The sequence below is a fragment of the Mustela erminea genome, chromosome 3 (assembly GCF_009829155.1).
Source record: "Mustela erminea isolate mMusErm1 chromosome 3, mMusErm1.Pri, whole genome shotgun sequence".
Taxonomy (NCBI): Eukaryota; Metazoa; Chordata; class Mammalia; order Carnivora; family Mustelidae; genus Mustela; species Mustela erminea.
This window is the reverse complement of record NC_045616.1, coordinates 67415221-67443203: the sequence shown is the minus strand read 5'-3', so window position 1 is coordinate 67443203 and position 27983 is coordinate 67415221. Positions and strand designations below refer to the sequence as shown.

General features: G+C 40.3%; 2 protein-coding genes across 2 annotated transcripts in view; one reads left to right on the top strand and one right to left on the bottom strand.

Moving 5' to 3' along the window:
• CDK7 (cyclin dependent kinase 7) overlaps positions 1-3275 on the top strand; it is a 37888-nt gene extending 34613 nt beyond the window's left edge. Inside the window, exon 12 of the mRNA XM_032336063.1 lies at positions 3041-3275. Coding sequence (XP_032191954.1) covers positions 3041-3054 — 14 coding nt within the window. The 3' untranslated portion in view covers positions 3055-3275. The remainder of the gene's footprint in view (positions 1-3040) is intronic.
• Positions 738-26865, bottom strand: CCDC125 (coiled-coil domain containing 125). The gene is given in 13 exon segments (XM_032336061.1): positions 738-2220; positions 3271-3401; positions 6588-6762; positions 7880-7987; positions 8761-8876; positions 10884-10966; positions 11717-11802; positions 12502-12579; positions 13763-13849; positions 15359-15417; positions 19075-19423; positions 26021-26269; positions 26271-26865. Coding segments are annotated over 13 exon segments (2115 nt in total). The 5' UTR covers positions 26556-26865; the 3' UTR covers positions 738-1911.
• Between the last annotated feature and the right edge of the window lie 1118 nt (positions 26866-27983).

The following is a 27983-nucleotide window of genomic DNA, read 5'->3' as shown; positions in this document are numbered from 1 at the left end:
TGATAAGCACAGAGTGAAAAGAACAGTAGAAATTATTTCTGAATCATATATCCGATAAAAGATAGCTCAACAATAAAAAAAAATTTTATTAAAAAATGGGCAAAGGACTTGAATAGACATTTCACCAAAGATGATGTATATATTAATGGCCAATAAGCACATGAAAAGGCGCTCAATGTCACTAATCATTAGGGAAATGCAAGTCAAAACCACAATGAGATATCACTTCATACCTGTTAGGATCTCTACTATCCCCCCCTCAAAAAAATCCCAGAAGGTAACAAGTGATGGTGAGGAGGTGGAGAAATTGGGACCCTTGTGGATTTTTGGTTGGAATGTAAAATGGTGTCTGCTATGGAAAACTGTGACCTGTCCTTAAAAAATTTTAAAGAGCATTTTCATATGATCTAGCAGTTTCATTTGAGTATATATGTCCTAAGATTGAATGCAGGGTCTCAAATATACATAGTTATCGACATTGTATGAAAGGATCTGTTTCACCTCATCATTTCTAGCACTCAAATAATCTTTGTGATCTTTGTTACTTTGGTATCTCATTCTAATTTACATTTTTAAAATTTCTACTGTGGTTGAATAGTTCCTTACATTGGCTAACCATATATAATCCCTTTTGTAAACTGTTGATTTAGATTCTTTGCTGTTGGAGTGTTCCAAATTTTATCAATTTATATGAATTTGCATTTTATATATGTATACATGTATTTTACACATGCACATTTAAAAAGAACCTTTTTATTTAATTTTTTTTCTTACACTTCCAATTTTGGTATTGGTGAACAGTTCCTTTTCTTACCTTTTATTTCATATTAAATCATTACATGTATTAAATCTGTGTATGGTCTTTATCCTGTTCCATTGATCTGCTTGTACCACATTGTTTTAAATAAGGTAGCTTTATATTACTATCAGGACAATGCACTTTTAATGTCTAGTAACAGTTCCTCATCATTACTCCTTTTTTCAAAATTTATTTGCCAAGTTTTTATCTTTTATTAATATTTATTAATTCCAACTAAATGGTGTTGCTTTAATACAATAATAAATGGCTTATACTTTCTGCTGTTACCTTATTTTACCCTGTTGTTACCTCATCTACTTAAGTAGTATTTAACATAGCCAAGCCACATATGTATCTTTTTTGCTAGAGATCGTAATCAGATAAGTTTTATTAAAACTTCTGATAAGGTAATATATTTCCTTTGACATAACTGTGATGTTATTAATATAGCAACATTCCCAAGAAGTATTAAAGATGTTTCCTATATAACACTTATAGAAAGGAAAAAAGTTAAATGGCTTAAATTCAGCATCAAAACCAAGAAGTTAAATCAGAATGGTGTGAATGCCACACCAACAAAAAAAGAAGCTATAAAGGTAACTAACAATGTTTTGAATATACACTGCCGAAGTCCCACCATAATAACTTTTTAATTGAAGTTAAGGAGATTACTAAACTTTCTGTGGCACATGAAAAATCCTGAAAAAAATACAATAAAACAAGATACATGTATTCTAAAAATTAACATTCAGTTATTCCTAGACATTGTTACTTCTTAGAGGATTAATTTATATTGTTATTTAAGCCAAAGATCCCTGTAGTCAATCTAAGTAGTTAAATAACTTTATTTTTCTCAAAAATCACTTTTTTGTTGTTTTTAAGATGTTGGCAAATACTGGAAATTTCATAAGGTATAGTAATGTAATTTATAAAATATGTCAGCACAATACTAGTATCTTGTAGAAAATGTTTTGAGTATTTAAGCTGCTTTCTAAAACTTAGAAAGATCCAGAAAATATATGACTTCCGAAGATGAAGCAACATTTATACAGTCTTTTTTTAAAGTCTCTTGATAGAAACAGCTCTTGGTTCTGATTTCACCTGGTTTATTTTCAAAACATAATATTTGATGGCAAAGAATAAGATCTTTTGAGAGTTCTTGTGCAGTTTTGATCTCTGTGAAGGTGTTGGATTGAACAAATGCAGCCCGCAGAATTTAAAATTTGAACACTTGAATATACAGGATCATGCAGTTTAGGGAATTCTGAAGATTTCCGCCAGTGGTTTTTTAATGGAAAATTGTCTTTTGCAGGACTTTTTCCCTTACTCTTATTTGAGGTGGTGTCTTTCTCTTCCAGTGCCCGAGCAAGCATGTAACTAACTTTTCTTTGATGAGCCAGAGCTTCTTCTTTATCATTCAACTGCACATACAAAAATTAAAATTATACTAGTTAGGGGTGCCTGGGTGGCTCAGTCATTTAAGCATCTGAGTCTTGGTTTCAGCTTGGGTCACGATCTCAGGGTCATGAGATCTACCCGAGCCCCCCATTCAGGGTTCATCGTGCTTACTGGGGAGTCTGCTGGAGATTCTCTGTCCCTCTGCCCCTCCCCCAACTTGTACACATGCTCTCTCTCTCAAATAAATAAATCTTTTTTTTAAAGATTAAATACAAATATACCCATTAGTCAGTAAACCACAGAATATAGAGCTATAGTCAGAAGAATTTTTCTCAAAATGTTTTATCTTCAGTTAGTGTAAATAATTAGGTATCTACTGATTCCCAAATAATATACTACACATTACTGAGGAATTTTTTTTAAAGTAAGAACAGAAAGCAGCATTCCTTCTGCTGAAGCTTTTGTAGATCATCTGAAGAAAGAGAGGGGAAAACATATGCATGGTGTGTGTATATATGTGTGTATAATATTAACATGTACTTTCCTCTGCAAGAGAATATTGAAGTTATATATGTGAAATTGTTTTTATACATTTACATGAGAATAAATAACTTGAACACCTCTATAGATAAGTATGTTCCTATAGCATGAATCTTCTAGTTTAGTCATCTATGAAATGGGGATAATAGGCCTGATTTTCAGGGCTGTAGTGATGATTAAAGGATATTATGTGAGAAAGTTGCCTTGTACACCTTTAAAATTCCTGAATGGCATGGATTGTATGCATACGTGCAGATGACAGAGGTGCCTGCAGTTAATTACAGGGGAGCCCCCTCTTTTCAGAGGTGAAGCTATAAACTTGTACAGGAAGAACATGAATGGGAGAAGTGGGAAGAGCATGCAGGGAATTTAAGATGAAGATCAAAACTGGAGGATGGTACATCAGCTGGGAAAAGGGCATAAAAGGCAAGTACAGAGTGTTAAAGAATTACATTTTTTAAAAAGCTGAATTAATAGGAAGCAGAAAGATTCTTAGCCACAACCTGTAACAAAAGAAAAGCAAAGATACTAACCAACTCTGTTAGCATCTTAAAGACTTCCTGAGGATTATTCTGGTCATGGGTCTTCTTAGAATTGTTTTCTGAAGGGAGCATCTGCAGCAGTTTCTGCCCTAAGGTCTTCTTATTTCCTTGTGATGGTAATCCTAAAATTGAACATGCAAATCCAACTGAGACATAAAAAGACACTCAACTAATATAGTTCCAGGAATAGAGGTAAGTATGAACCAGGGATAATTCATTTGTCAATCAGTCAAGAGGTGGTTCTCTTCAGGAGGACTCTAGTGAGTCAGGCATCACAGTGTACTGGGAGGGGAACACAGACTTTAGAGCCAGGATGCAAATGGAGATTGAGAGGCCACAGTCTAAGGACCCAGAGCAATGCCCTCCCTGCTTGCCACTCCCGTCTCATTGTACTGCTGCTCCTCCGGACAGCATGCAGTCCACATTAACAGCAGCCTTCCAGAGGAGGCAGCAATCCAGTTTTGTATGTAAAATTTCCCAGTGTTAAATATCAGCCACTTACCCCTGTTATTTGAGAACACTGTGCACACCCAACAAAACATGGCCTCTGAACCATGCAGATTCTGTTTTAGAGCAGAAAGACCTGGACTTGAACCCTCATTTAACCACTTTCTAAATGACTTTGGACAAGGTCTCTGAGCTTTGTTTCCTCACTTCTAGAATAATAGTACCTATGCCTCAGAATTTGCCGTGCCATTAAATAATAGAGCAGAGGGGAATGCTGGGAGAAGGGAGTGGGCAGTTAGTGTTTAATGGGTAAAGTTTCTGTTTGGGAGGATGAAAAGATAAAGTTGTAGAGATAGATGGTTGTGATGGTTATAAAACAATGTGAATGTAGTTAATACCATTTAAAAATGGTTAAAATGGTAGAATTTTATGTATGTATTTTATCACAATTAAAAAAATAACAGCACAGGGGCACCTGGGTGGCTTAGTGGGTTAAGCCGCTGCCTTCGGCTCAGGTCATGATCTCAGGGTCCTGGGATCGAGTCCCACTTTGGGCTCTCTGCTCAGCGGGGAGCCTGCTTCCCTTCCTCTCTCTGCCTGCCTTTCTGCCTGCTTGTGATCTCTGTCTGCCAAATAAATAAATTTAAAAAGAAAAAAGAAAAAAAAATAACAGCACAGTTGTGAAACTAGCCCAGGTACAGACATAATGTTTTAGTCTGTATCCTGAAATCTGTACACTGATGGTGTTCTTCATAGAAAGGATGCAGTTTTATAGCAGATGGTACAAAAATTACAGATTTACACAAAGAAAACATCAAGAATGCCTTTGGAATGCTCTGCAAGTGGTCTAATGGAAAACAGAAAACAGATAAGAGACACTTCCCTTGGGGCGCCTGGGTGGCTCAGTGGGTTAAAGCCTCTGCTTCGGCTCAGGTCATGATCCCAGAGTCCTGAGATCGAGCCCCACATCAGGCTGTCTGCTCAGCAGGGAACCTGTTTCCCTTCCTTTCTCTGCCTGCCTTTCTGTCTACTTGTGATCTCTGTCAAATAAATAAATAATTTTAAAAAAAAAAAAAAGGAGACACTTCCCTTTACACCTAATCCTGATAAACCACAGTGACTGGAGCTCACTCATGTCCTCTTCCTCCAGCAACTGGGGCAAAAGGAGAAAAGCCAGACAAGCTGATGGTGATGAGTGGATGAATCCTTATTTACAGTCTAAAAAAAAGAAATATGCTTATAACCTCTCTCTCAGAACTCATCTAAGCTGCATATCAATGACAAAAGTTGATGCCTTCTTAACATGTTGACCACATACAAGAAAATGATCTGTGACAGTCATCCTGTACCTTTTTGGATTATTGAAAAACATGAATAAAATCAGTCTTATCACTAAAAAACTGACAGAGCTACTGACACGTGTATGGACTTGTAAAGGCCTTTCTGGGATGAACCAGTTATTTTAAATTCTGCTTCCAGTCTCTTCAGGGTCTTAATGGAAAACATCAGGAGCTATACCTATCAAATCATATTTTTTATAGAAAAGTTCTTGAGGTTCCTATTAGCTAAGAAAGGCAGAAGCTCTGGAATATGAAAGAATATATATACTCAAGTACTGAATGTATATGAATCTACCTCTTAGAAAAAAACAGCTTTTTCTACCTATCACTAACTACCCTTGTGGCCAACTTGCATGCACACTTTGGGGGGTCTTCTATGCCAGGTGACGGAATGTGGCAGGCTTTGTAAGATTAACCATGCTTTCCCTTCATTTTCCTTCTCCCCTAACTTTCCTCCTTACCTTCCATCAAAACAAGCAGTTAAAATTAGATTTCCAAAAGGATTTACCTTCACTTTGCATCACAAAACACCAAGGCTGTCCTCAAAGACAGTACCTTTGAAATTTTAACAGTCCAGTTGCTATCAAGAGACTAATTTAGAAGAGGTGCCTGAAGATCACCTATACATTTGATGTCCTTGACAGATACTCTTAAGACTTTCCATTGATTCCTAAAAGCCTAAGTATATGGACTATATTTGCTTATTTTTCTGGCAGAATCACCTCCCTTGAGCCTGACTTAGACATTATATTAGCCAGCTCAGTGATTTCTTTTGTAAGTCTCAAATCAAAAAATGCTTAGAAACTAATTTCAGGACAGTGTGGAATGCCTCTTTAAGAATGAATGTTGAGAGGGACGCCTGGGTGGCTCAGTTGGTTGGACGACTGCCTTCGGCTCAGGTCATGATCCCGGAGTCCCGGGATCGAGTCCCGCATCAGGCTCCCAGCTCCATGGGGAGTCTGCTTCGCTCTCTGACCTCCTCCTCGCTCATGCTCTCTCTCACTGTTTCTCTCTCAAATAAATAAATAAAATCTTTAAAAAAAAAAAAAAAAAAAGAATGAATGTTGAGAAATATGTTTTCCTGTGTTGCCCTGACTTCTCCCCGATGAAAAGTCTAAATACGTAACTCTTAAATGATCTGCTTCTGTCTACTTTAATACTTGTTTATTGGTTCTATTTTTATTACTCCTGTAAGCTTAGCACTTTACCATTTCAGCAAAGAGACAGGTGAAGTTTAGTTAATGAAGCTAAAATATCACATTAAGTGTTGCTATTAGGAATATATACTATTGAAAAAAAATTTTGTTATTTTAAGATTGCAGTGATCCTATTACCTCCTCTGCATATGTAATATCCAGTCTCCCCATTCTTCCGCAGGTACTAAATACTATAATAAATCACAACTATTTTGTGATATTTCAATTATATTATTCATTGCATTAACTGTGCTTAATCAACTTTGATTATAACCAGAAACAACTAAAATTACACCTCATTATTGCCTTTATAATTCATATTTACCATCCTCTTTAGGGTGCTTCCAATTTATCCATTTTGTTCCTTTTTTATACATTTTATCCATTTGTGTCAATCTCAGTGCCTGGTCATTTTTCCTCATTAATTGTTGCTCAAATGCAATTCTGAATGCATCTGCCATTATATAAGCTTCTTCTTTACTCTTCTGCAAAAGCCCCAGCTAGTTTTGAAAAAAAGTTTGAGAGGTGTTAGAGGCAACACGTAACAGTTCTTGCCTGAGTGCTGAGTCAGATTAGCAAATGTAGTCTCCCTGCCTAGCATGAGTCTAGTGTCTGATCTAGTCCATCTGCTTAAACTAATTAGTACTTGCTAATTCCCCTCTATAGTAGCTACCCTCTCTGAATTAAATTACCAGAAGTTTTCCTTGTGGTGCCTGACCATTCCTTGTTAATCCATTTCTTGGACCTCACCGTATTACCCTAGACAGCCCTGTGTGTGTCCTGCCCAAAGAGTAAGAAAGGAGGATGCCAAAGGCTGAATCTCAGTACTGCCTTGGGTCATTCCAAACAGTATCACTGAAAAGAATTACGAGTATCATCTTTTACATTCCCGCCATAGCTGACCCTGACTCTGATGTGTAATCGTACACTTTTGTTAATGAATTACTTATGTTTAACTGTTATTTTTCCTATATCTGAAGACTTAAAATTCCATACTTCAATAAAGGTAAAATTATGGTCCATGTTCTGTAATTGTTTTTAAAACTAATAATAATGGCAAATGTCCTTTGATTAAATGCTAGGCACCTGCATGGCACTATGCTAAACATTAAATGTCTGCTTCCTCTATATCGTTGCAGAGCCCAGTAACTAGTTATTACTCTCTATTTAACATATGTTAAACCCACACACCTAGAAAATTCTGGAGCTAAGACTCAAACTTAGGTCTGGCTGGTACAAAGGTTCCTTCCACTGTATCTTGCTACTTTTCTAATGAGCTTCATGTTTATCTCTCCATTTATCAGAGTTATGGATCCTAGTGATTTTAAGCAAGAGTGTGTAGTATAGTAATTTTTAGGGCCATTTATAGAGAAAAGAAATATAAATTTAGTACAGACTTAGTCAAACAACTTCATGCTGACACCAAATCAGGCCAAATACTATTTGTATTTTAGAACCATGTAAATAGAATCTAGTTTATAAGTTAATTCTATCACATAAAACCAAGAATAAGTTCCATAGCCAATGACTACTAAAATGAAGCTAATTATTACAGATATTTTCCTTTATTCTATTACGGGAGAAAACCAATTCTTTAGTGTTTTGATAATACAATACCTCCTGTTTGAGCTTAAGAAGCATTTTGCGAGCAGATGCTGCCATTTTGGCACAGGCACAGGGACTCCCTCCAGGGCCATGGCAAAGGCAGGCTCCAAGGACAGCAAGCTTTAAATCCAAAAGCATTACTCCCATTACTAAGTGTCATACTGCCTAGCTGCACACACAAACATAAGGGCGCACACACACATGCACATTTCTATTCAAGCATCTAATTCAAAGAACCTGGAAAGAAAAAAACAGAATCAAGCTGAGACAAGGATTTCAGGATCCAAGTGAAAATTACAAATGAGGAAACAATGTTATTACTTGGAACAAAACAAAGGAATTCTACCTTGCTTCTTTTCCTTCTCTAAAATCTTTAAGTGGGTATCAGTTTTCTATAGTTCTGTATCCCTGGCAGCAACCTGAACTAATGAAGAAAGTATTAACACCCACCATGTGTTATTTCTTGTGACTGAGCTTGGTCCTGCTGCCCAGCTTCTACCCTTACCAGTTCCCATCAGTGAGAGGTGTGTGCTCAGAAATGATGAAATGACTTAAAATATGCCAGGAGAATAATCATCCTTCCACTTCTAAAAAATACCTGTCATCATGTAATGTGAGACACAGCTAACACAGCTTCTGCTAAAACTATAAAAATAAGAACTAAAAGGGGCAGGAGGTAGCCAACACATCTTCTAGTGTCCAAGAATATAATGCATGGACATGCCTGGTGCTAGGAAGTCTACAGAACTCCCCTGGGGAACCCCATAGGCCTCTCTTCCCCCACTCTCAAATTACTAAGGATAGTGCTATTCTAGAATGTGGAGCAGCTGGTGATGGAGAAAAGGAAAGTAGAAAATTTCCCTCTTGTTCAACTTCCCAACCTGTTTACCCACCTCAAGACCTGAAACCTCTGTAAAACCACTTTTATCGTGGCACACGTTTTCCAGAGCCACCATCTGCTGTTTGACATCAAGCATGGCGAGGGCCTCCAAATACTGTTGATTTAAAACTAGGAAGGGCCAAGGAAGAGTGTTAGTTATGAAATTTAAATCCAGCCTCACCTAATTGAGTTATACCAACATCATACACTCCCTTTTAAAAAAATTTTTTTCCATACACTCCCTCCTTACAAGCAATGCATATACACAGACATTGCCTACTACATCTGGCCCCATCCAGGAAAAAATTATCAAGTGAGATAATACATAGGTAACACTAGATTAAATATTATTATTTTTAAAGTTGAAGTATCTTAATTTTGCCACCAGAGTCTGGTCTTCATTTGCTCAAAGAAAAATTTGCAAGATTTTCAAAGAACATAGAAATGCAACTAACTTATGGGGCGCCTGGGTGGCTCAGTGGGTTAAGCCGCTGCCTTGGCTCAGGTCATGATCTCAGGGTCCTGGGATCGAGTCCCGCATCGGGCTCTCTGCTCGGCGGGGAGCCTGCTTCCTCCTCTCTCTCTCTGCCTGCCTCTCTGCCTGCTTGTGATCTTTGTCTGTCAAATAAATAAATAAAATCTTTAAAAAAAAGAAAAAAAAGAAATGCAACTTATTTGCACTTGCTGGATAGTTAAGATAATCAGATGATGTACCACCTACACAAACTCTATGGGACTTCTGTTAGTTTTCACAAGAGGCTCTCAACCAAACATTTAGAACTAGAAGCATCCTGCTCTCTACTGAGGAGGATATAGTAACTTTCCCTCTCTTATTGCAGGGTGAGATGGTAGAGGGGGAGAGGATGTGGCTATGGGCAACTTCTGTCCTGAACTAACCTAACAAGGAGAAATCTACCACAGTTCACTTACTGAACAACAGAAAGTGCCCCTCACAGGCCCATGACCTGATTTAAAACTTTGTCCCTTTCAAGCCACTAATTTAAAAGTTTCTACAAAAAAGGAAGAACCAAAAAAAAGGGAAGAATCAACATTTCTTAAAATTTTATAAAAAGTTAATACCATCTTATTTTTTTTTTTAAGATTTTATTTATTTATTTGAGAGACAGAGATCACAAGTAGGCAGAGAGGCAGGCAGAGAGAGAGGAGGAAGCAGGCTCCCCGCTGGGCAGAGAGCCCGATGCGGGGCTCGATCCCAGGACCCTGGGATCATGACCTGAGCTGAAGGCAGAGGCTTAACCCACTGAGCCACCCAGGTGCCCCAATGCCATCTTAATATTCTTAAGACACCTTACTATTCTCTTATAAGCTTTTGTCATAAAGTGGCTCATCACATATAATGGGCGTATATGTATAAGCATACATGTAAAAAATTTCATGTTTTTAATGGGTCATATTGAAAAATTAAGAATATTAATTTTAGCAATAAAGTCACAGAAGATATTTTTGAGAGAAAATGTTGAATTACAGAGTTACATATGTTTCCTACTAATGTTCCAATAAAACATACACTTACGAAGTTTCCTCAACATTAGGTGCTCTACAATTTTGTTTTACACTGAATATAAAAACTATAGGATAAAGGGGGAATGGGGAAAAATACTTAGTGGATATAGGGTTTTATTTTGGAGTGACGAAAGTCTTTTGGAACTAGATGGTTGCAAACATTGTGGGTGTTAATGAATTATGTACTTTTGAATGGTTAGGTTAATTTCGTTAATTGAATTTCACCTAAGAATTTCTTTTTAATTGCACACACCCTAAAAGATGCGTATCTATCATCCTTCAAGTATATTACTTCAAAATAATAGCACCGTGTCTATCAGTATGTATGTTCTTAACGTAGAACACTCTATTTAAAAATTATCTTCTGGGGCGTCTGGGTGGCTCAGTGGGTTAAAGCCTCTGCCTTCGGCTCAGGTCATGATCCCAGGGTCCTGGGATTGAGCCCCGCATCAGGCTCTCTGCTCGTCAGGGAGTCTGCTTCCCTTCCTCTCTCTCTGCCTAATTGTGATCTCTGTCTGTCAAATAAATAAAATCTTTTTTTAAAAAATAAATAAAAATGATCTTCTAACATAATATTTTTAAAGAATCATCAAACTATCACTCTTCACTTACGTGCATTTTCTGACTTGAGCATTTTAATTTCTTCTGTTTTTACATTCAAAGTTTCTTGGAGGACTGCATTTTCACAGTTTAGCCTAGGAAAAAAGTACCCTCCATATAACTAAAATATTAACATTTCATGACTGAATAAGATTTTTATCTCATAATTAGAACACAAAAACCCAAATAAATTTTTTTTTAATTTCAAAACAGTCTAGAACATATATGAGTCACAAAACAAAAACAATTTAAAAGAGTGTGGAAAGATTTTGAACATACTCAATTCTTCTGTATATTTAGCTGAGAAAGCATCAGAAGTATCTCAAGTTAAAAAATAAAATAATAAAAGTTGTGGGGGGCCTGGCTGGCTCAGTGGGTTAAGTGTCTGCCTGACACTTGATTTCAACTCAGGTCATGCTCAAGTTGTGAGATCAGGTCAGGCTCCACGCTGGGCATAAGCCTCCTTAAGATTCTCTCTCCCCCTCTCCCTTTAATTAGTTAATTAATTAAAGTAAAAAATAGAGAAGCAGGGGCGCCTGGGTGGCTTGGTCAGGTAAGCATATGCCTTTCAAGTCATCTCAGGGTCCTGGGACTGAGCCCCAAGTGGGGCTCTGCACTTAGTGGGGAGTTGGCTTTTCCCTCTATCCCTCACATACACACTCTCTCAAGTAAATAAAATCTAAAAAAAAAAAAAAAAAATGGGGCACCCAGACTCTTGATCTCGGGGTCATGAGTTCAAGCCCCATGTTGGGAGTAGAGATTACTCAAATTAATAAATATTAAAAATGAAAAATATATAGATAAATTATATACAAAGAAAAACTATAAAATAAGAATATACAAACCTGTCATATTTTTGGGTCCATGATTCCTCTATATTTTTAAATCTATTCTGATCAAATTCTTTTTCCCACTGCAAAGCATTTATTTCCTATGGAAAGAAAATAGCACTTTTCATGGAAAACTACAACAAGTAAATCACTTCAGGACATTGTGAATAGCTGAAATAAATCGTTAATTACTTAAAAGGAATAGGTTAAAGAGAAACTAATTATTCAAAAAGAGTCTGTGACATTTGTAAACACCTATAACATGCCTTTTAGCACTCAAGAAAAACTGCCAAACCTTCCTGTAAGAAATAGCTTCAAATTTTGCTGCTCAGAACCTGCATTCCTCATTGTCCCCATTCCCAACCCATACAGACCCACAAGCGAAACACATGCTTTGAAGTTTGAGCCCAGGACACTGTCATTAAGGGAGATTACAACAGGCATAGGAACAAGACCTTCCAAGATGATTCCTGACTACTGTTTTAGTGACCATGAGATGGTCAGAAAGAGGCAGGCTCTGCCGGGCAAGCAGAGAAAGAAAAAAGGAAAAAGAAGAAAAATAGGAAATGTCAACTTGGCACTAACTTAAAATAAGGAGATAAAAGAAATCTTAATTTTTGCCTGTGTAACTATATGTTTTGGACTGTGAGCCCCAAAAGGGAAGGGTCTGTATAAAATAGAAGCACAACTAAAAGAGGGTAAGCACAAATGACACAGCCATTGATATAGTGATTTTTTAAAGGAAATTCTATTTGAAAGCTCCATGGACTAAACAAGTCTATACTAAAAGTGGCAAATACCTTCTCTAAGGATCTCTTTTGTTCCATAGTTTTTTGAAGCATCATTTGGGTGTGACTTGTGGCTTTGCCAAATATTGCCTAAGAAGAATAAGAATCATATCAGTACAAATTAAGTTTCTCATTACTCCTATATACAGAGTAAGGTTCACAATAGACCACCAGAGAATTTCCATAGAGACCACCTTTTATGGAGAATTTGATAGTTCACATGTCAAAAGATCTTCATTTGATTCTCCTGATGCATCTGGGAATAAATGAATGAACTTTCCACACAAAGATTGGTACATGAACAAATAAAGCAGTGTTATTCATTCATTCATTCATTCGACAGAGAGAGACACAGTGAGAGAGGTAGCACAAGCAGGGGGAGTGGGAGAGGGAGAAGCAGACTTCCTGCAGAGCAGGGAGCCCGATGTGGGGCTCGATCCCAGGACCCTGGGATCATGACCTAAGCCGAAGGCAGACACTTAAAGACTGAGCCAAGCAGTGTTATTCTTAAGAGCCCAAAAGAGGAAACAGTGTGTGCCCATCAAATGGTGAATGGATAAACAAATATGGCTTATCCATACAATAGAGTATTAGGCAATAAAAAGGAAGGAAGTACTGACACATGCCACACCATGCATGTTAATTCAAAGAATTAATTAATTTAAAAACATGTTAATTCAAAGAATCCAGACACATATTCTAGCATTCCATTTATATGAAATAGAAAAGACAAATCCAAAAGACAGTAAGGAGATGAGTTGTCTAGGGTGGGGGATGGGAATGGGGAGTAACTGCTAACGGGTTAGAACTTCCTTTTGGGGAATAATGGAAATATTCTAAAATTAGATCATGGTGATGGTTATATAACTCTAAGGTCAGCAAAAATAATCTGTGTACTGAAAACAAATGAAATCCATAACATATAAAATTTTACCTCAACAAAACTGTTTTAACAATCTCCACCTCAAAAACAACAACAACAACAACAAAAAAAAACACCTATATTAAGCACCGATGCTTTTATTTTAAAAGATAAAACCAGGGGTGCCTGTGTGGTTCAGTGGGTTAAAGCCTCTGCCTTCGACTAGGGTCATGATCTCAGGGTCCTGGCAGGGAGCATGCTACCTCCTCTCTCTGCCTGCCTCTCTGCCTACTTGTGATCTCTGTCAAATAAATAAATAAAATCTTTTAAATAAATAAATAATAAAAGATAAAACCATGCTACCTATGGTAGGAATGTGTAAGTGACCATAATTAAAAAATAACTTCTTACCATGCTTTGAAGAATTTTCAGTGCTTCCTCTTTACCTTCAAGTTGCCTTTGAGATGCCTCAAGTTCTGTTTTTAAAAGTTCTACCTCCTAAGGGGAGAAGTAAAATTAGTCTACGTATCTGTAAGATATGCAACTCCCCAAATGATCACTTTGGATAGTTTACAACACTCTGATACACAGCACTTTGAATCTAAGCATTCTGACCTTACAAAAGAGGCTAGAAATTCCTCCAGGTTTCCTAAGTGGCCCAGGCAGGCTTTAGACTGAAACTCTCACCATCAGGTACCTGTTGTAACTAAAAGCCCAGACCTTTTGCTTTTACCCTTCTAGACCACACAGCGAATAATCTGAAAATAATCTTTAGAGCACCTAAAATAAGCACATGATCATCCACAAGCTATAGTACCTATCATCAGCTGAATTATGTCCCTCCCAAATAAAGATACGTCCAAATCCTAACTCCTGCTACTAAGAATGTGATCTTATTTGGAGAGAGGGTCTTTGCAGATGTAATCAGATTAAGATGAGGTCACACTGGGTTAGAGTAGGCCTCAATCCAATGACTGCTGTCCTAACACAAGGGAAGTTTGGGCACAGACACAGAGGGGAGAAAGCCATGTGACAACAGAGGCAAAGACTGAGTGACAGAGCTATAAACCAAGGAAGAAGGAGACTGTCAGGGGTAACCTCCAGAGGAAGAGAATCTTTAATCTTAAATTTCAAGATTTAATCTTTAAATCCTTTAAAGAAGGATTCTCTTCTAGACCTTCCAGAGGGAACATGGTCAACTGACATCTTGATTTCAGATTTCTAGCCTCCAGAACTGAGAGAGAATACATCTCTGTATTTTGTAAGTCATCTGTTTGTGGTGCTTTGCTACAGCAGCCCTGGAAGACAAATCCCGTAGCTTGGTAGCTTTCCCCAGAAGAGTAAGAAATACACGTTACACGGGCTTCCTGTTCCCCAAAAGATAGGAACCCCACGGAGATACTCCTACTCCTAGCAGTGCCTGGGAAACCTGCTGGTCTGACTTCCAAGAGATTAAATGAAGTCAGTTTATGTCAGGCCACACACACAGTTAAGACAGATGGAGGGAAGTTTGTTACTCTTTTCTCCAGGAGCAATTAGAGAAGCTGTGCTTTCACAGCTGGGGTGTGTGTGGGGGTGGTGAGGCAAACTGGAGGGCATGTTTATGTAAATATAGCTTTCTTGAGAGAAGAGGATGATAAGAAAGGAGGCCAGTTGAAAGTGACTAGCCTTGGGGCGCGTGGGTGGCTCAGTGGGTTAAGCCGCTGCCTTCGGCTCAGGTCATGATCTCAGGGTTGTGGGATCGAGTCCCGCATTGGGCTCTCTGCTCAGCAGGGAGCCTGCTTCCTCCTCTCTCTCTCTCTCTCTGCCTGCCTCTCTGCCTACTTGTAATCTCTGTCAAATAAAATAAAATAAAAAATAAAAAAAAGAAAGTTACTAGCCTCACACTGTGGCTCACTGAGAATATCTGGAAAGCCAGCGTGGTTTTCCAGACACTCGTAGTATTACTTAAAATATCAGTGGGCTTTTTGTTCACATGAGAATTTTTATATTAGCCAGAATACTTACCTCTAAAGTAGCCTGAAGACGTTGCTTTAATTCTACATTTGACAATTCCAAATTAGAATCTATTAGGAAAAAAAAAAAAAAAAACAAATACTTTTTAGATTTTTTAGAAGATTTTATTTATTTAGGGGGGCACAAGTAGAGGGAAAGGCAGAAGGAGAGGGAGAAGCAGGCTCCCTGCTGAGCAGAGAGCACACCTGGGGCTCAATCCCAGGACCCTGGATCATGACCCTAGCCAAAGGCAGATGCTTAACGACTAAGCCACCCAGGAGCCCCAACAAATACTTTTTTAACTAGTTAATACAGGATATCTGTTTACAAAATATCAAATACAATCTTTTGTCAAGATGAAAGAATTGTAATAAACCAAATAACGATAAAAATAGGTAGCTTAATTAAGGGGCACTGGGATCAAGTCCCATATCAGGCTTCCTGCTTAGCGGGGCATCTGCCTCTCCCCACTCCTTCTCCCTGCCTGCCATTCCCCCTGCTTGTGCTCTCTCTCACTATCTCTCTCCATGTCAAATAAATAAAATCTTAAATTAAAAAAAAAGGTAGCTTTAAACATTGCACAAATGAAAAAATACATACTTTTGAATTAAAAATACTCTTTAAAAAGAGACTCTCTAATAAAACTGTTGTTAATGAATGGGTTAATTACTAGATGCCAAACTATTTAAAAACATGAATGTTGGGGGGCGCCTGCGTAACTCAGAGGGTTAAAGCCCCTGCCTTCGGCTTGGGTCATGATCTCAGGGTCCTGGGATGGAGCCCCGCTTCAGGCTCTCTGCTCAGCTCTCCCCACCACCCCCCGCCCACCTGCCTCTCTGCCTACTTGTGATCTCTCTCTGTCAAATAAATAAATAAAATCTTTAAAAAAAAAAAAAAAACATGAATGTTGGTGAGTGAAATAAATTTTGGTGTTTGGCTTAAGTCTGATCAATGTAGTGATATGAATATCTAAGAAATAACCTGTTTAATTTCTTTCTAAGAAGAATGACCAGAAGTCTCCCATAACTTCAGTTATTCTCTCTTTAACGTGATCAATTGAGACATTAAACTGAGCTTCCCAGGAGTTTCATTTTCATTGTGGTCTCACTGGTAATAGAAAAACATGAAAGTGGTAAATTACAAGCAAGAAGATTAAGAAGTAAGAGGAAGAAAAGATTTTTTAGAAAGAGTATTTTGAGGGACATTAAAAACTTCTCAAAACAATTTCTCTCTTTTTTTTTTTAAGATTTTTAATACTCTGGTTTCTCTTCAGATCGCATAAATCTTTCGCCTTTTAAGATTTTTAAATTTATTTACTTGACAGAGATCACAAGTAGGCAGAGAGGCAGGCAGAGAGAGAGAGAGGAGGAAGCAGGCTCCCGGCCGAGCAGAGAGCCCGATGCAGGACTCGATCCCAGGACCCTGAGATCATGACCTGAGCCGAAGGCAGCGGCTTAACCCACTGAGCCACCCAGGCACCCTCAAAACAATTTCTTCTTTGCTATTCTGAACTTTCAATATGACAGTATCGGAGGCAAAAACTAAATCTTGTTCTTACTCTGATGACACAAGGCCCCAAGCAGAAACAAGTGACATTGGGTTGGCAGTGACAAGTCCTGTTGTAGAAATACTTGTGGTAGGCAGAAAAATGGCCCTAAAAGATGACCACATCTTAATCCCCAGAACCTGTGAATACAGGGCAAAAGGGACTTTGTTGGTATGATTAAATTAAGGGCTACGAGATTATCCTGTATTAGCCAAAGGATCCCATTGTACTCACCAGGGTCCTTATAAATGAAAGAGGGAGGCAGGAAAGTCAGTGTCAGGGTGAAACAGCATGAGAAAGACTTTACCAGCCATTGCTGGCTTTGAAGATGGAGAAGGTGGCCACAGGGCAAGGAATGCACGTGGGCTCTAGAAGCTGGAAAAGGCACAGGAATGGATTCTCCCTTAGAGTCTCCAGAAGGAACACAACCCTGCTGACATCTTGACTTTAGCCCAGTAAAACCTATTTTGGAGGGCGCCTGGGTGGCTCAGTGGGTTAAGCCGCTGCCTTCGGCTCAGGTCATGATCTCAGGGTCCTGGGATCGAGTCCCACATCGGGCTCTCTGCTCAGCAGGGAGCCTGCTTCCTCCTCTCTCTCTCTGCCTACTTGTGATCTCTCTCTCTGTCGAATAAATAAATAAAATCTTAAAAAAAAAAAAAAAACAAAAAAAAAAAACCTATTTTGGATTTCTGACCTGCAGAACTGTAAGATAATAAGCTATTGTTTTCTTAAGGCATTAGATCTGTGATAATGTGGAAATTACCTATTAGCGATTAAGAAACCAATACAATATCCTTATGTAGGATCAGGCTAACTTGAGATAAAAGTCCATTGCCCAACAAGACAGGAGCTCATACTTTTATATCTTGTTTATATCCCAGTCGTTTCCTCATGTTCTTACAAAGGCATCTTAGCATCACGTGCGATTTTCAACATCTTGCTTGCAAAATAGAACCCAACCTCTCTGCATGATAAGGAATCGAAAGAAAAATATATAAATAATCCCATCCTAATTTCAAGAGGGATTATGAAAGATGGTGGCTAAGATCCTCAGCTGCAGTCTGTTTTCTGTAAATCTAGAAACCATGTTTCTTAAATTATTCTCATGTTGTTCTACTTTGTGTTCATTCCACTTGGGTGGGGTAAGTTTTACTACATGGATTACAGAAGATTCAGCAAGACAAAAGCTGTGCCACCAGGCAGATAAGTCACCCCTGGGTTCCCAACTGTTCTGGAGTTGTAACATTCTATCACGACAAGATTCTGAATTTTATTTTTTCCTTGACATATGGCATAATTTATTTTTTGTTCTGATAAGTTAAGATTAATCTTTTGAGAGGCACCTGGCTGGCTCAGACGGTGGAGCGGGCAACTATTGATCCCTGGGTTGCACTACCCAATGTTGAGTATAGAGGTTGCTTTTAAAAAATATTAATTTTTAAGGGAAGAATTTCATGACTTTCCTAAAATAACCAGAAACATATATATTTTGCCTGGAACATGACTTCCCCAGATAAGTTCCAGGCTTGGACATCATTTCATTCTGGTGCTCAAGAGCCACCTCCTTAGATGGGTGGTAAGGCCTGACCCTTGCCTGGAAGAGCATATGCCAGCCCTTCCAAATACTCACAGTTGTCTATGGCCCTGAATGTGCCCGATCTTGTCTGATCTCATAAGCTAAGCAGGTTGGGCCTGGTTAGTACTTGGATGGGAGATCACTGTCCCTGCGCTTTCTACTGCCTCGAGTGACATAGCTGTTGACTGGTAGAGTAATTTTTTCTCTTCTCTACTAGAATGTGAACTTCATGACATGGAGACTATTCACTAATGTTCCCAGAGCCTAGAACAGCCCCTGGCATCTAAGAGGTACCTCATAAATACTTGAATTTAAAAAAAAAAAAAAAAAGGATGAAGCGTACCACTAAATCACACACACACAAAGGCAAGGTAGGTAATCACTGATATCACTAACGTATCTGTATTAAAGCAGAATACTCCCTTTGTACAATCCTTGAAAATAGAAACGTGGGTTACTTTTGTAATATCACCAATCCCAAGAGACAAATAAAGATGAATTTCCAGAATCCACTATAGTGACCTACTGTCTGGTGTTGGAAGAGTGAAAGCACTGATAAAATTCATAGCAGAGAAGGAGAAAGGAGAGGGCACTAGACACTCTTACCGCTGCTACTTTGTCGTCTGTAGTGTGAAGTTCTGTAGTCCTCTGGGTATGTATCTTGCAAGCTCTCATGCCTGGAGTACTGGAAAATGGCACCACTTCTTTCCTCCCCCTTTCCTGGAAATGGGGGCGGGCTAAAGTTCTTGCCATCAGATCTTTTTCTCGATGTTGACAGGTGTGAAACTTGGACTTCATAAATACTGCCAGGCCTTTTTCCGAGACCATACCCTAAGTCACCTTCTGCCATGTCATCATCTTCCGTTTCCCATGTCCGAACCTCCACCTCACTCGGGGACCTCACCACCCTGCTCATCAGCCAGATGCTGTATTCAACATCAGGAAAGCAGGTTATCTATGATTAAGAGAAAGAGTTTAAAAACCATCAGTATAATAAAGTTGAGTTTTAGGGGAGAAAAGTTTCTTTCTCCATTATACAGAGTGACTATCCCAGCAAGGCATCAACACACAGACAGCCCTTGCAATCCTATTCATTTAACATTTAAGGACCTCTTAAGTAGGAAAAGATCCAACCTCTTATTTCAAAGATTGCAGGGAATGGTAAGGAAGCAGGAAAATCTTTTTACTGAATCTAATAATCTCCTGATCAGGATAAAGCAGATCAGCCTCTGCCAAGAAAAGAGATGAAAGGGTATGGTTTTCACAAAGTCTAAGAGCTACATAGAATTCAGGGAGTGTCTGAAAAGTGGGACTTGCAGTGACTATAGAGACCACCTGCCTCTGTCCCTTCACGGGGCTTCATGCCCTTTAGGCCCTTGGCGTTCTTAGAGTCTCTCCTCTAGCTCTACTTGGTTCATCCTCTGTTTCTATGAAGACACAGTTCACCTGGGATGATCTTCCCCAGGCAGCCGCTCAACTGGTTCTTCACCTCCTTTGTGTCTTTCCTTCAGTGGCACCTCCATGACCGACATGGGGTCTAAAAGTGCAAACCCCTCCCCATCCCACTTCTCTGCTTTATTTTTGCCGGGAAGCACTTAGGACCTTCTAACATACGCCTCCCTATTTTATTCATTTTCCCAATCACACCACTGAAAGGGGGAAGGCAGTATAAAGGTGGGGTCTAGGAGAGTAGGAGTTGCTTCTGCCCTGACTATGATGCCTCTCAAAAGGTAGGGCAACCTGAAACTTCTCCTCTGCTGAAGCCCAGACCTGCTCCGGACGGCTCTAAGTGGAAAGTAAGCTCTTTAAGAAGGGAAAATTTTGTCTGTTTGGCTCATCCCTGCTGTTCCCAATGCCTAAGACAGTATCTGGGACATAATCGGTACTCAAGAAATACTTCTTAAATAAGTGAAAGAAGGAACGAATAAATGCATTGAAATATTCTCCTGTCCAGCAGAAAAACAGTCACCTCAGCAAGGCTCTGCATACTGTGGAGCTAAGTGCCTGCCATTCCTCCCAGAGGAAAGATTCCAGATAAAAATGCTTTATTGGGGTGCCTGGGTGGCTCAGTCTTTAAGCGTCTGCCTTCGGCTCAGGTCATGATCCCAGAGTCCTGGGATCGAGCCCCTCATTGGGCTCCCTGCTCAGCGGGAATCCTGCTTCTCTCGGTCCTAGTCCCCCTGCTTGTGTCCCCTCTTCCTTTGTGTCTCTCTCCATCAAATAAATAAATAAAATCTTTAAAAAAAAAATGCCTTACAGTGCCCACCACTAAGCCCTCCCTGAGGGAAGACCACTGACCGCTGGAGGTACCTAGCCCAGGGCCTGGAGAGCACCTTAACTGCTCAGCCTTGTTCCTCTTGCACAGAGTACAGCTGAGAAGGACTTTCACCATCAGGCATTTCAAAACCTCTATTGTGATGTACTTGTTTAGAAACATCTCCTTTTCTCAAGACTCATTAAAAAAATAAATAAATACATCTGACATCCTCTCTAAATATCCTGCTGTTTAAATAATTGCTTACCAGGACTTAAAAAAATAATTAAATCTGGGGTGCCTGGGTGGCTCAGTGAGTTAAAGCCTCTGCCTTCGGTTTGGGTCATGATCCCAGGGTCTTGGGATCGAGCCCCGCGTCGGGCTCTCTGCTCTGCAGGGAGCCTGCTTCCTCCTCTCTTTCTGCCTGTCTCTCTGCCTACTTGTGATCTGTCAAATAAATAAATAATTTTAAAAAATAATTTAAGTCTTGCATTTTTTTAGTGAGATGTTTCTCTTATTCTTCCACTATTAAAACCACACATAGGGTTGCCCAGTTGTTTTTTAAGCAAAAATAAATAAATAAATAAAAGGGACCTTTAACTGGATTGAGGAACAAGATGAGAATTGTGTTAACCAGTTGTGGCCTCCTACCTAAGCAAATTACTAAACTAGATGCTTTAAATCAGCACCAGTTCTTTTTCAGTGATGTAATAATAGCACTCGTGGTTTATTTTCTGTGTACTAGGCACTACTTAAGTGTTTTACTTAGATTGTTCTATTTAATCTCACTTTGCAAGACAATACTGTTATTGTTTAAGTCTAGACAACTGAACTTGATTAGGCAGAGTGGTTAAGTAACATAGCTAACAAGAGAGAACCAGATTCTGAATTCTGATCCCTAATGTCAGAGACACTGTGGTGCTCTTAGCCACTGCTTTCTGTCATTTCAAGAACCTGAATGAAATTAACATCAGAATAAACCACGTTCCTATCACTTACAACATCAAACAGAACTGAAAGTAAGTCATTTTTTACCCAAATGTTTACAAAATCATCTTGGCTCCTTTACAAGTTTATTTCCAAAATAAGTAAGTTTGTCTATTTTGATTTGTCAAGATAGAAAAATCCCTAAGATGCTGTGTTTTTACCTCTATCACAAATTCTTTTTTTTTTTTTTTAAAGATTTTATTTATTTATTTGACATAGAGAGATCACAGTAGGCAGAGAGGCAGGCAGAGAGAGAGAGGAGGAAGCAGGCTCCCCGCTGAGCAGAGAGCCCGATGCGGGACTCGATCCCAGGACCCTGAGATCATGACCTGAGCCGAAGGCAGCGGCTTAACCCACTGAGCCACCCAGGCGCCCCCCTCTATCACAAATTCTTATTTGTAAATGCAATCTCATACTTCTGTGTAAGGAGGGTGTGGTCAGGACTAGGCAGCTGGCAGTGGAGAAAATGGAATTGGTCAACACAAAGGACAAAAGTAGCAAGAGGAAAGAGTAAGCAATCGTGGGATTAGCTAAGAATATTTTTTAGTGTACCACATAAATTCAGGTATCATGGTTCTGTCTTTCTGCTGTTTTACTTAGTGAACATAAATGAACATAAATGAACTTTCCCACAATCCAGTACTCCACCGTTTTAAAAAATATAACTTTGGGAACTGCTGGCTGTGTACTCTCCCACTTATTATATACTAATATTCATATGTAATTCAGTTAAACTAAATTACTTTTAGAACAGATGCCTTCCGGGGTGCCTGGGTGGCTCAGTTGGTTAAGGGACTGTCTTTGGCTCAGGTCCTGATCCTGGAGTCCTGGGATGGAGTTGCACATCGAGCTCTCTGCTTGGCGGGGAGTCTGCTTCTCCCTTTGACCTCTTCCCTCTCATGCTCTCTTTCTCTCTCATTCTCTCTCAAATAAATAAATATATATATATATATATATATATATATATATATATTTTAAAGGGGGGTGGCACCTGGCTGGCTCAGTGGGTTAAAAGCCTCTGCCAGGGTCTTGGGATCCAGCCCCACAGCGGGAAGCCTGCTTCCTCCTCTCTCTCTCTCTGCCTGCCTCTCTGCCTACTTGTGATCTCTGTCTGTCAAATAAGTAAATAAAATCTTGAAAAAAAAATATTTTTTAAAAAAGAACGGATGCCTTCTAAGAAAGGGAAAATGTTTGAAGTTACTAATGTTTCAGTCAGGCAGTTTTAAAAGGATTCAGTGTTGAAAACTAGGGAGGCAGCAGGGTATGTGACAGAGAAGGCCCTGACTCAGGAGGTCTGAGTTCAGATTTTATTCCACTACTTGCTGCTCTGTGATCTTGGGCAAGTCCTTTAACTTTTTGGAGCTTTCCAGTCTCCAAAATGGGTTTAAGTTTAACTACTGCATAGGGTTATTTGGGGTACCATTGATGCATTTGAAATCAATGTTCATTGACTTGGAATTTGGGTATCAGTTTCTTTGTTAAATGAGAGGATTGGATAAGCTGATTTTTTGGTTTTTTAAGGCTCCAAAATTCTGCTTCTATATCAGCATTTCCCAAAGTGTGCCCTGTAGAACACTAGTTATACAGATTATTGGGTGTTGCTAGGAATAAAAGGGTTCTTCTAGTTTTATTTTTCTATGTTAGTACAAGCTATACATGACTTCCCCAAAATTACACAGATAGTGACAGAAGCAGAACTAGAAGCCATATCTCTGGCTCCTGGCCCAGTGTTCTGGTCACTTGGGAAAAGCCATACGATGAACAGAAGGCAATGAGCAATCTTCCTACATCTGCACTCAAACAACTCTCTGGAAAGTGATCACTGACCTCCTAATTGCTAAATTCAAGATCTAGGCTTGCCCCTCAGCCTCTCCCACCTGTTCATAAGCTGTGACACAACTCATCTCCCACGCCCTCGTGCCGGCTCCCTGTTGATCTTAGCTCCTCAGCCTTATGGGAATGACTGCCTGCTCAGGCTCCTTTTCCTCTTTCTGTCCCTGCTGGGTACATTTGGCTTCCACCAGTAAACACAATTACATACACAATTCCAACTGGATGTCCTGCCCCAATTCAAAGACAGACATTCAAAAAAGAAATCAGTGCCATCCTACCCCACACTAGATCTCATCAAGTCCTCTATTTCTGCATATGTATCATTCAAGCTCCAAAACACCCAGATCCAAAACGTCGGTAGTTCTCTTTTCCTTGATCCCTTCAGTTACCAAGTCCTCTAGGCCTACAAAATCTCCCCAAACCATATCCTCCTTTGGGTATTATCTTTGCAGCCCTAGCTGAATTTATTACCTCTCCTGGGCTAAACCAATAGTTCCCTAGTTGTTCTACTCCAAGCCATCCTATACACTGCTGCTCCAAGCACAGATCTAGTGATGGCCTTCGCTTACCCTAAGACGTTCCATGGCTCCCATGGCATATATAATTAAAGTAAGTGTCACCCTGTTACATATAATGAGACTTTAGTTTTTACTTCCCATTTCAGCTGTCACTGGTCCCCGGTCAGGCTCTGTGCTTCCATTATGATGGACTGCACCTACTGGGGCACCTGGGTGGATCAGTGGGTTAAGCCTCTGCCTTTGGCTTAGATCATGATCTCAGGGTCCCGGGATCAAGCCCCGAATTGGGCTCTCTGCTCAGCGGGGAGCCTGCTCCCCCCAACCCCGCCGCCTGCCTCCCTGAGTACTTGTGATCTCTGTCAAATAAAATCCTAAAAAAAAAAAAAAAAAAAAAAAAGGATTGCACCTGCACCCAGGCCGCCTCTATGCAGTCACCTTCAAGCCTCTGCTGGTGCTCTTCACCACAGGAAGGCTTTCTCCTCTAAGTCCCCCTCTGTTCATGAGAGTCACTCCCTCCAGTAGCCCTCCTGATGCTCCTGACCCAGATGTGATTTCTCCTAGCTCTCTATTGTACCTTTTTTTTTTTTTAAAGATTTTATTTATTTATTTGACAGAGAGAGATCACAAGTAGGCAGAGAGGTAGGCAGAGAGAGAGAGGAGGAAGCAGGCTCCCCGCTGAGCAGAGAGCCCGATGCGGGACTCGATCCCAGGACCCTGAGATCATGACCTGAGCCGAAGGCAGTGGCTTAACCCACTGAGCCACCCAGGCGCCCCTCTATTGTACCTTTTTATTTTTTATTTTTTTAAGATTTATTTAGAGCGAGTGAGTGGGAGGAGGAGCTGGGGGAGAGAATCTTCCAGCAGACTCCCACTGAGCGTGAAGCCCAATACAGGGCTCGATCTAATGATCCATGAGATCATGACCTTAACAGAAACCTATAATAGTCAGATGCCTAGCAGACTGAACCACTCAGGCATGCCATTTTTAAAAAGTTATTATTATTATTTTTTTTAGTTTTTAAGTAATCTCTACACCCCACCTGGGGCTCAAACTCAGCACCCCAAGATGCAGAGTCACATGCTTTTCAGACTGAGGCAGCCAGGCATCTCTGCCTTTTTAATAGTCCTTCCTGACATTTTTATTGCACATGCCCCTTCTGCAAGGAGTATCCAAAGACGTGATAGACGGAACTGAAAGAAAAAAGACTCCTGCCCAGAAAACCTGGACTAGAAGCATCCACACCCACTAGCCTGACAACTCCTGCCCTAGTAAACAGATTGGTCAAACAGACACCTAATTCCTGTCAGGCTCTGCAAAGAGGAACTATCGTGGGTCCACCCTCGTGAAAAATGGCTTGTTACATCCTGCTCTGGCATTTTGTTTTTCAACTTTTTGTGAAAATAATTTGAGATTTACATTACGTTGCAAAGACAGTGCAGAGATTTCCTGTATACCCTTTGCTGAGATTCCTCTGTTAATATTAGGGTACAATGATCAAAACTCTAAGTTGATATTGATGCCATTAACTAAACCCCAAACTTTATGAGAATTTTCCCACTTCTACTGATGTCCTTTTTCTGTTGCAGAACGCTACACTGCATTTAATGCGCCGTAGTTTTAAGACTAATAGGAAAAAAAAAAAGACTAATAGGAAAAATAAAAGGAGGAGGGGGAAGCGGCAGAAACAGAATTTTTCAAATCTATTCCTTATTTTTTCAACGTGAGAAAACGCCATTAAACTAGCATTTAGGGGAAAAGCTGCCGGTGTGCCAGCTTGTCCACAACCTGCCGAGTTTCCACGAACCCGCGCAGCGCGGGCCCGGGGTCTTCCCCCGATCCTTCCCCACCAGTCGGGCCTGGCCCCGCACCCCTGCAGCGTGCGCCGCTGGGACGGCACCCCGGACTCCGACTCGGCGCGCAGGACCCCCGCCGCCCTCGCACCCCACCCACCGCGCTCACCTGGCACCGAGCGTCTACGCCGTGCGCGCCGCCGCCCTCCAGCCACGTGAGCGCGCGCCGCCCGGACCGGAAAGAGGGGCGAGGCCGCCGTGGCGCCCGGCGCAGTCTGGGAAGCTTCCGCGGCTCGCCGGAGCGTGCTCGCTCTCTGTCTGGCTGCCGGTCCCAAGATTTGCCCAGTACGAGTGACCGAACTAGAAATGGCAGTGCGAGACTTAGAAACAGAACAAGACGGTGTATGCGTCAATAAAGGTAAAACTGAGGTGGTTGAAACATGAAGTGCCCAGGGGTCCCGCAGGAGGAAGCTGGATCCGAGCTGAAGTTCAGCGGTGCAGGTGGACCAGGAAAGAAGGCTGTCGGCGCTGAGAAACGAGGAGGGCTTTGCAGGCCAGGCCAGCCGCTGGGGCAAAGGCGTGGCAGTGGGAAGGAACAAGAGGGGCCTTAGAGAGCTGCTGCTGGGAATGATTCCCGTGGATTTCTGGAGACGGGCCCCAGCCCCCTCCAGCCCCACCGGAACGCGCCACGTCAGTAGCTTCATTACCTGAGTGAAGTGATTTTGATAGTATTTCCTGATATCCGACGCCCTTGAAGTAGCTGAAGGGACTTCATGGTGGTCCAGACACTTGGCAGGATTTAAAGATTCCTCTGGATTAAAACAAGCGCATGAACCTTTTCTTCACAGTAACAGACGTCTTTTATTCTTCCTCGTCTCCAGATCCACCCCACATTTCCCTTAACCACCCACTTCCCCAAGGAAACATATGGAAAAGCAGACATAAAACAAGATCAGTGTTGGGCTCCTGGGTGGCTCAGTGGGTTGAGCGTCTGCCTTTGGCTCAGGTCGTGATCCCAGTGCCTGCCGCTCCCTCTGCTTGTGCTTTCTCCCTCTCTCTCTCTCAGATAAATAAATAAAACCTTAAAAAAACCAAAAAGACACAAGATCAATGCTATGTGCATGGTAGATGCTTGGGGGACTTAAGATTATCTTAAGGAAAAAAAAAGATTATCTTAAGAGACTAATATATTTACAATTTTAAAGTCAGTTTGCTTACTACCTAGTGTATTCAATAGCTTTGCAAATCAAAAATAGTTTTTCTTAAAACTTTGACCTATTTTAAATAGCCTTCTTTACCCTAAAAATATTTCAAAATTTTATTCCTAGAAAAACTTTAACTCTTTTTTTTTAATTGTATTTATTTATTTGACAGACACAATGAGAGAGGGAACACAAATAGGGGGAGTGGGAGAGGGAGAAGCAGACGTCCTGCCAAACCTGATGCAGGGCTTGATCCCAGGACCTTGGGATCATGACCTGAGCTGAAGGCAGACATTTAAGGACTGAGCTACCTAGGCACCCCTAACTCTATTTTCTTTGTCAGACTTCTTCAGAAAGTAGAACTTTGAATGCATGCATATAAAATTTTTATTTAAAAAAGACAAGTCCTCGCGCCTGGGTGACCCAGTTGGTTGTTTGCCTCTAGCTCAGGTCATGGTCCCAGGGACCTGGCATCTAGCCCCACCTTGGGCTCCCTGCTCAGTGGGGAGACTGTTTGTCCCTCTCCCGCTCCCCCTGCTCACTCTCTGTCAAATAAATTAAAAAAATCTTTAAAATAAATAAATACAACATCAGTCTAAAGTTGGTTTTCATCACTATATGAAATGCTGCTAAACTATTACATAACAAACGTGTGCTGAATGTCTTTAAAAACTTGTATTTACCAATTTGAATATCTTTCAAATCTGATGTGTATTGTTTAAAAGCTTTATTTAGCTTTTAGCTACATAGCATACAATTTAAAGTATACAACTCAACGATTTTTAGTTGTGTAATCAGCGCAACCATTTTTTTTAATTTTTATTTTTTTAAAGATTTTATTTGTTAGAGAGAGCACAAGAAGGGGAGTGGCAGGGAGAGGGAGAATCAGGCTTCCCACTGAGCAAAGAGTCCTATGTGAGACTCCATCCC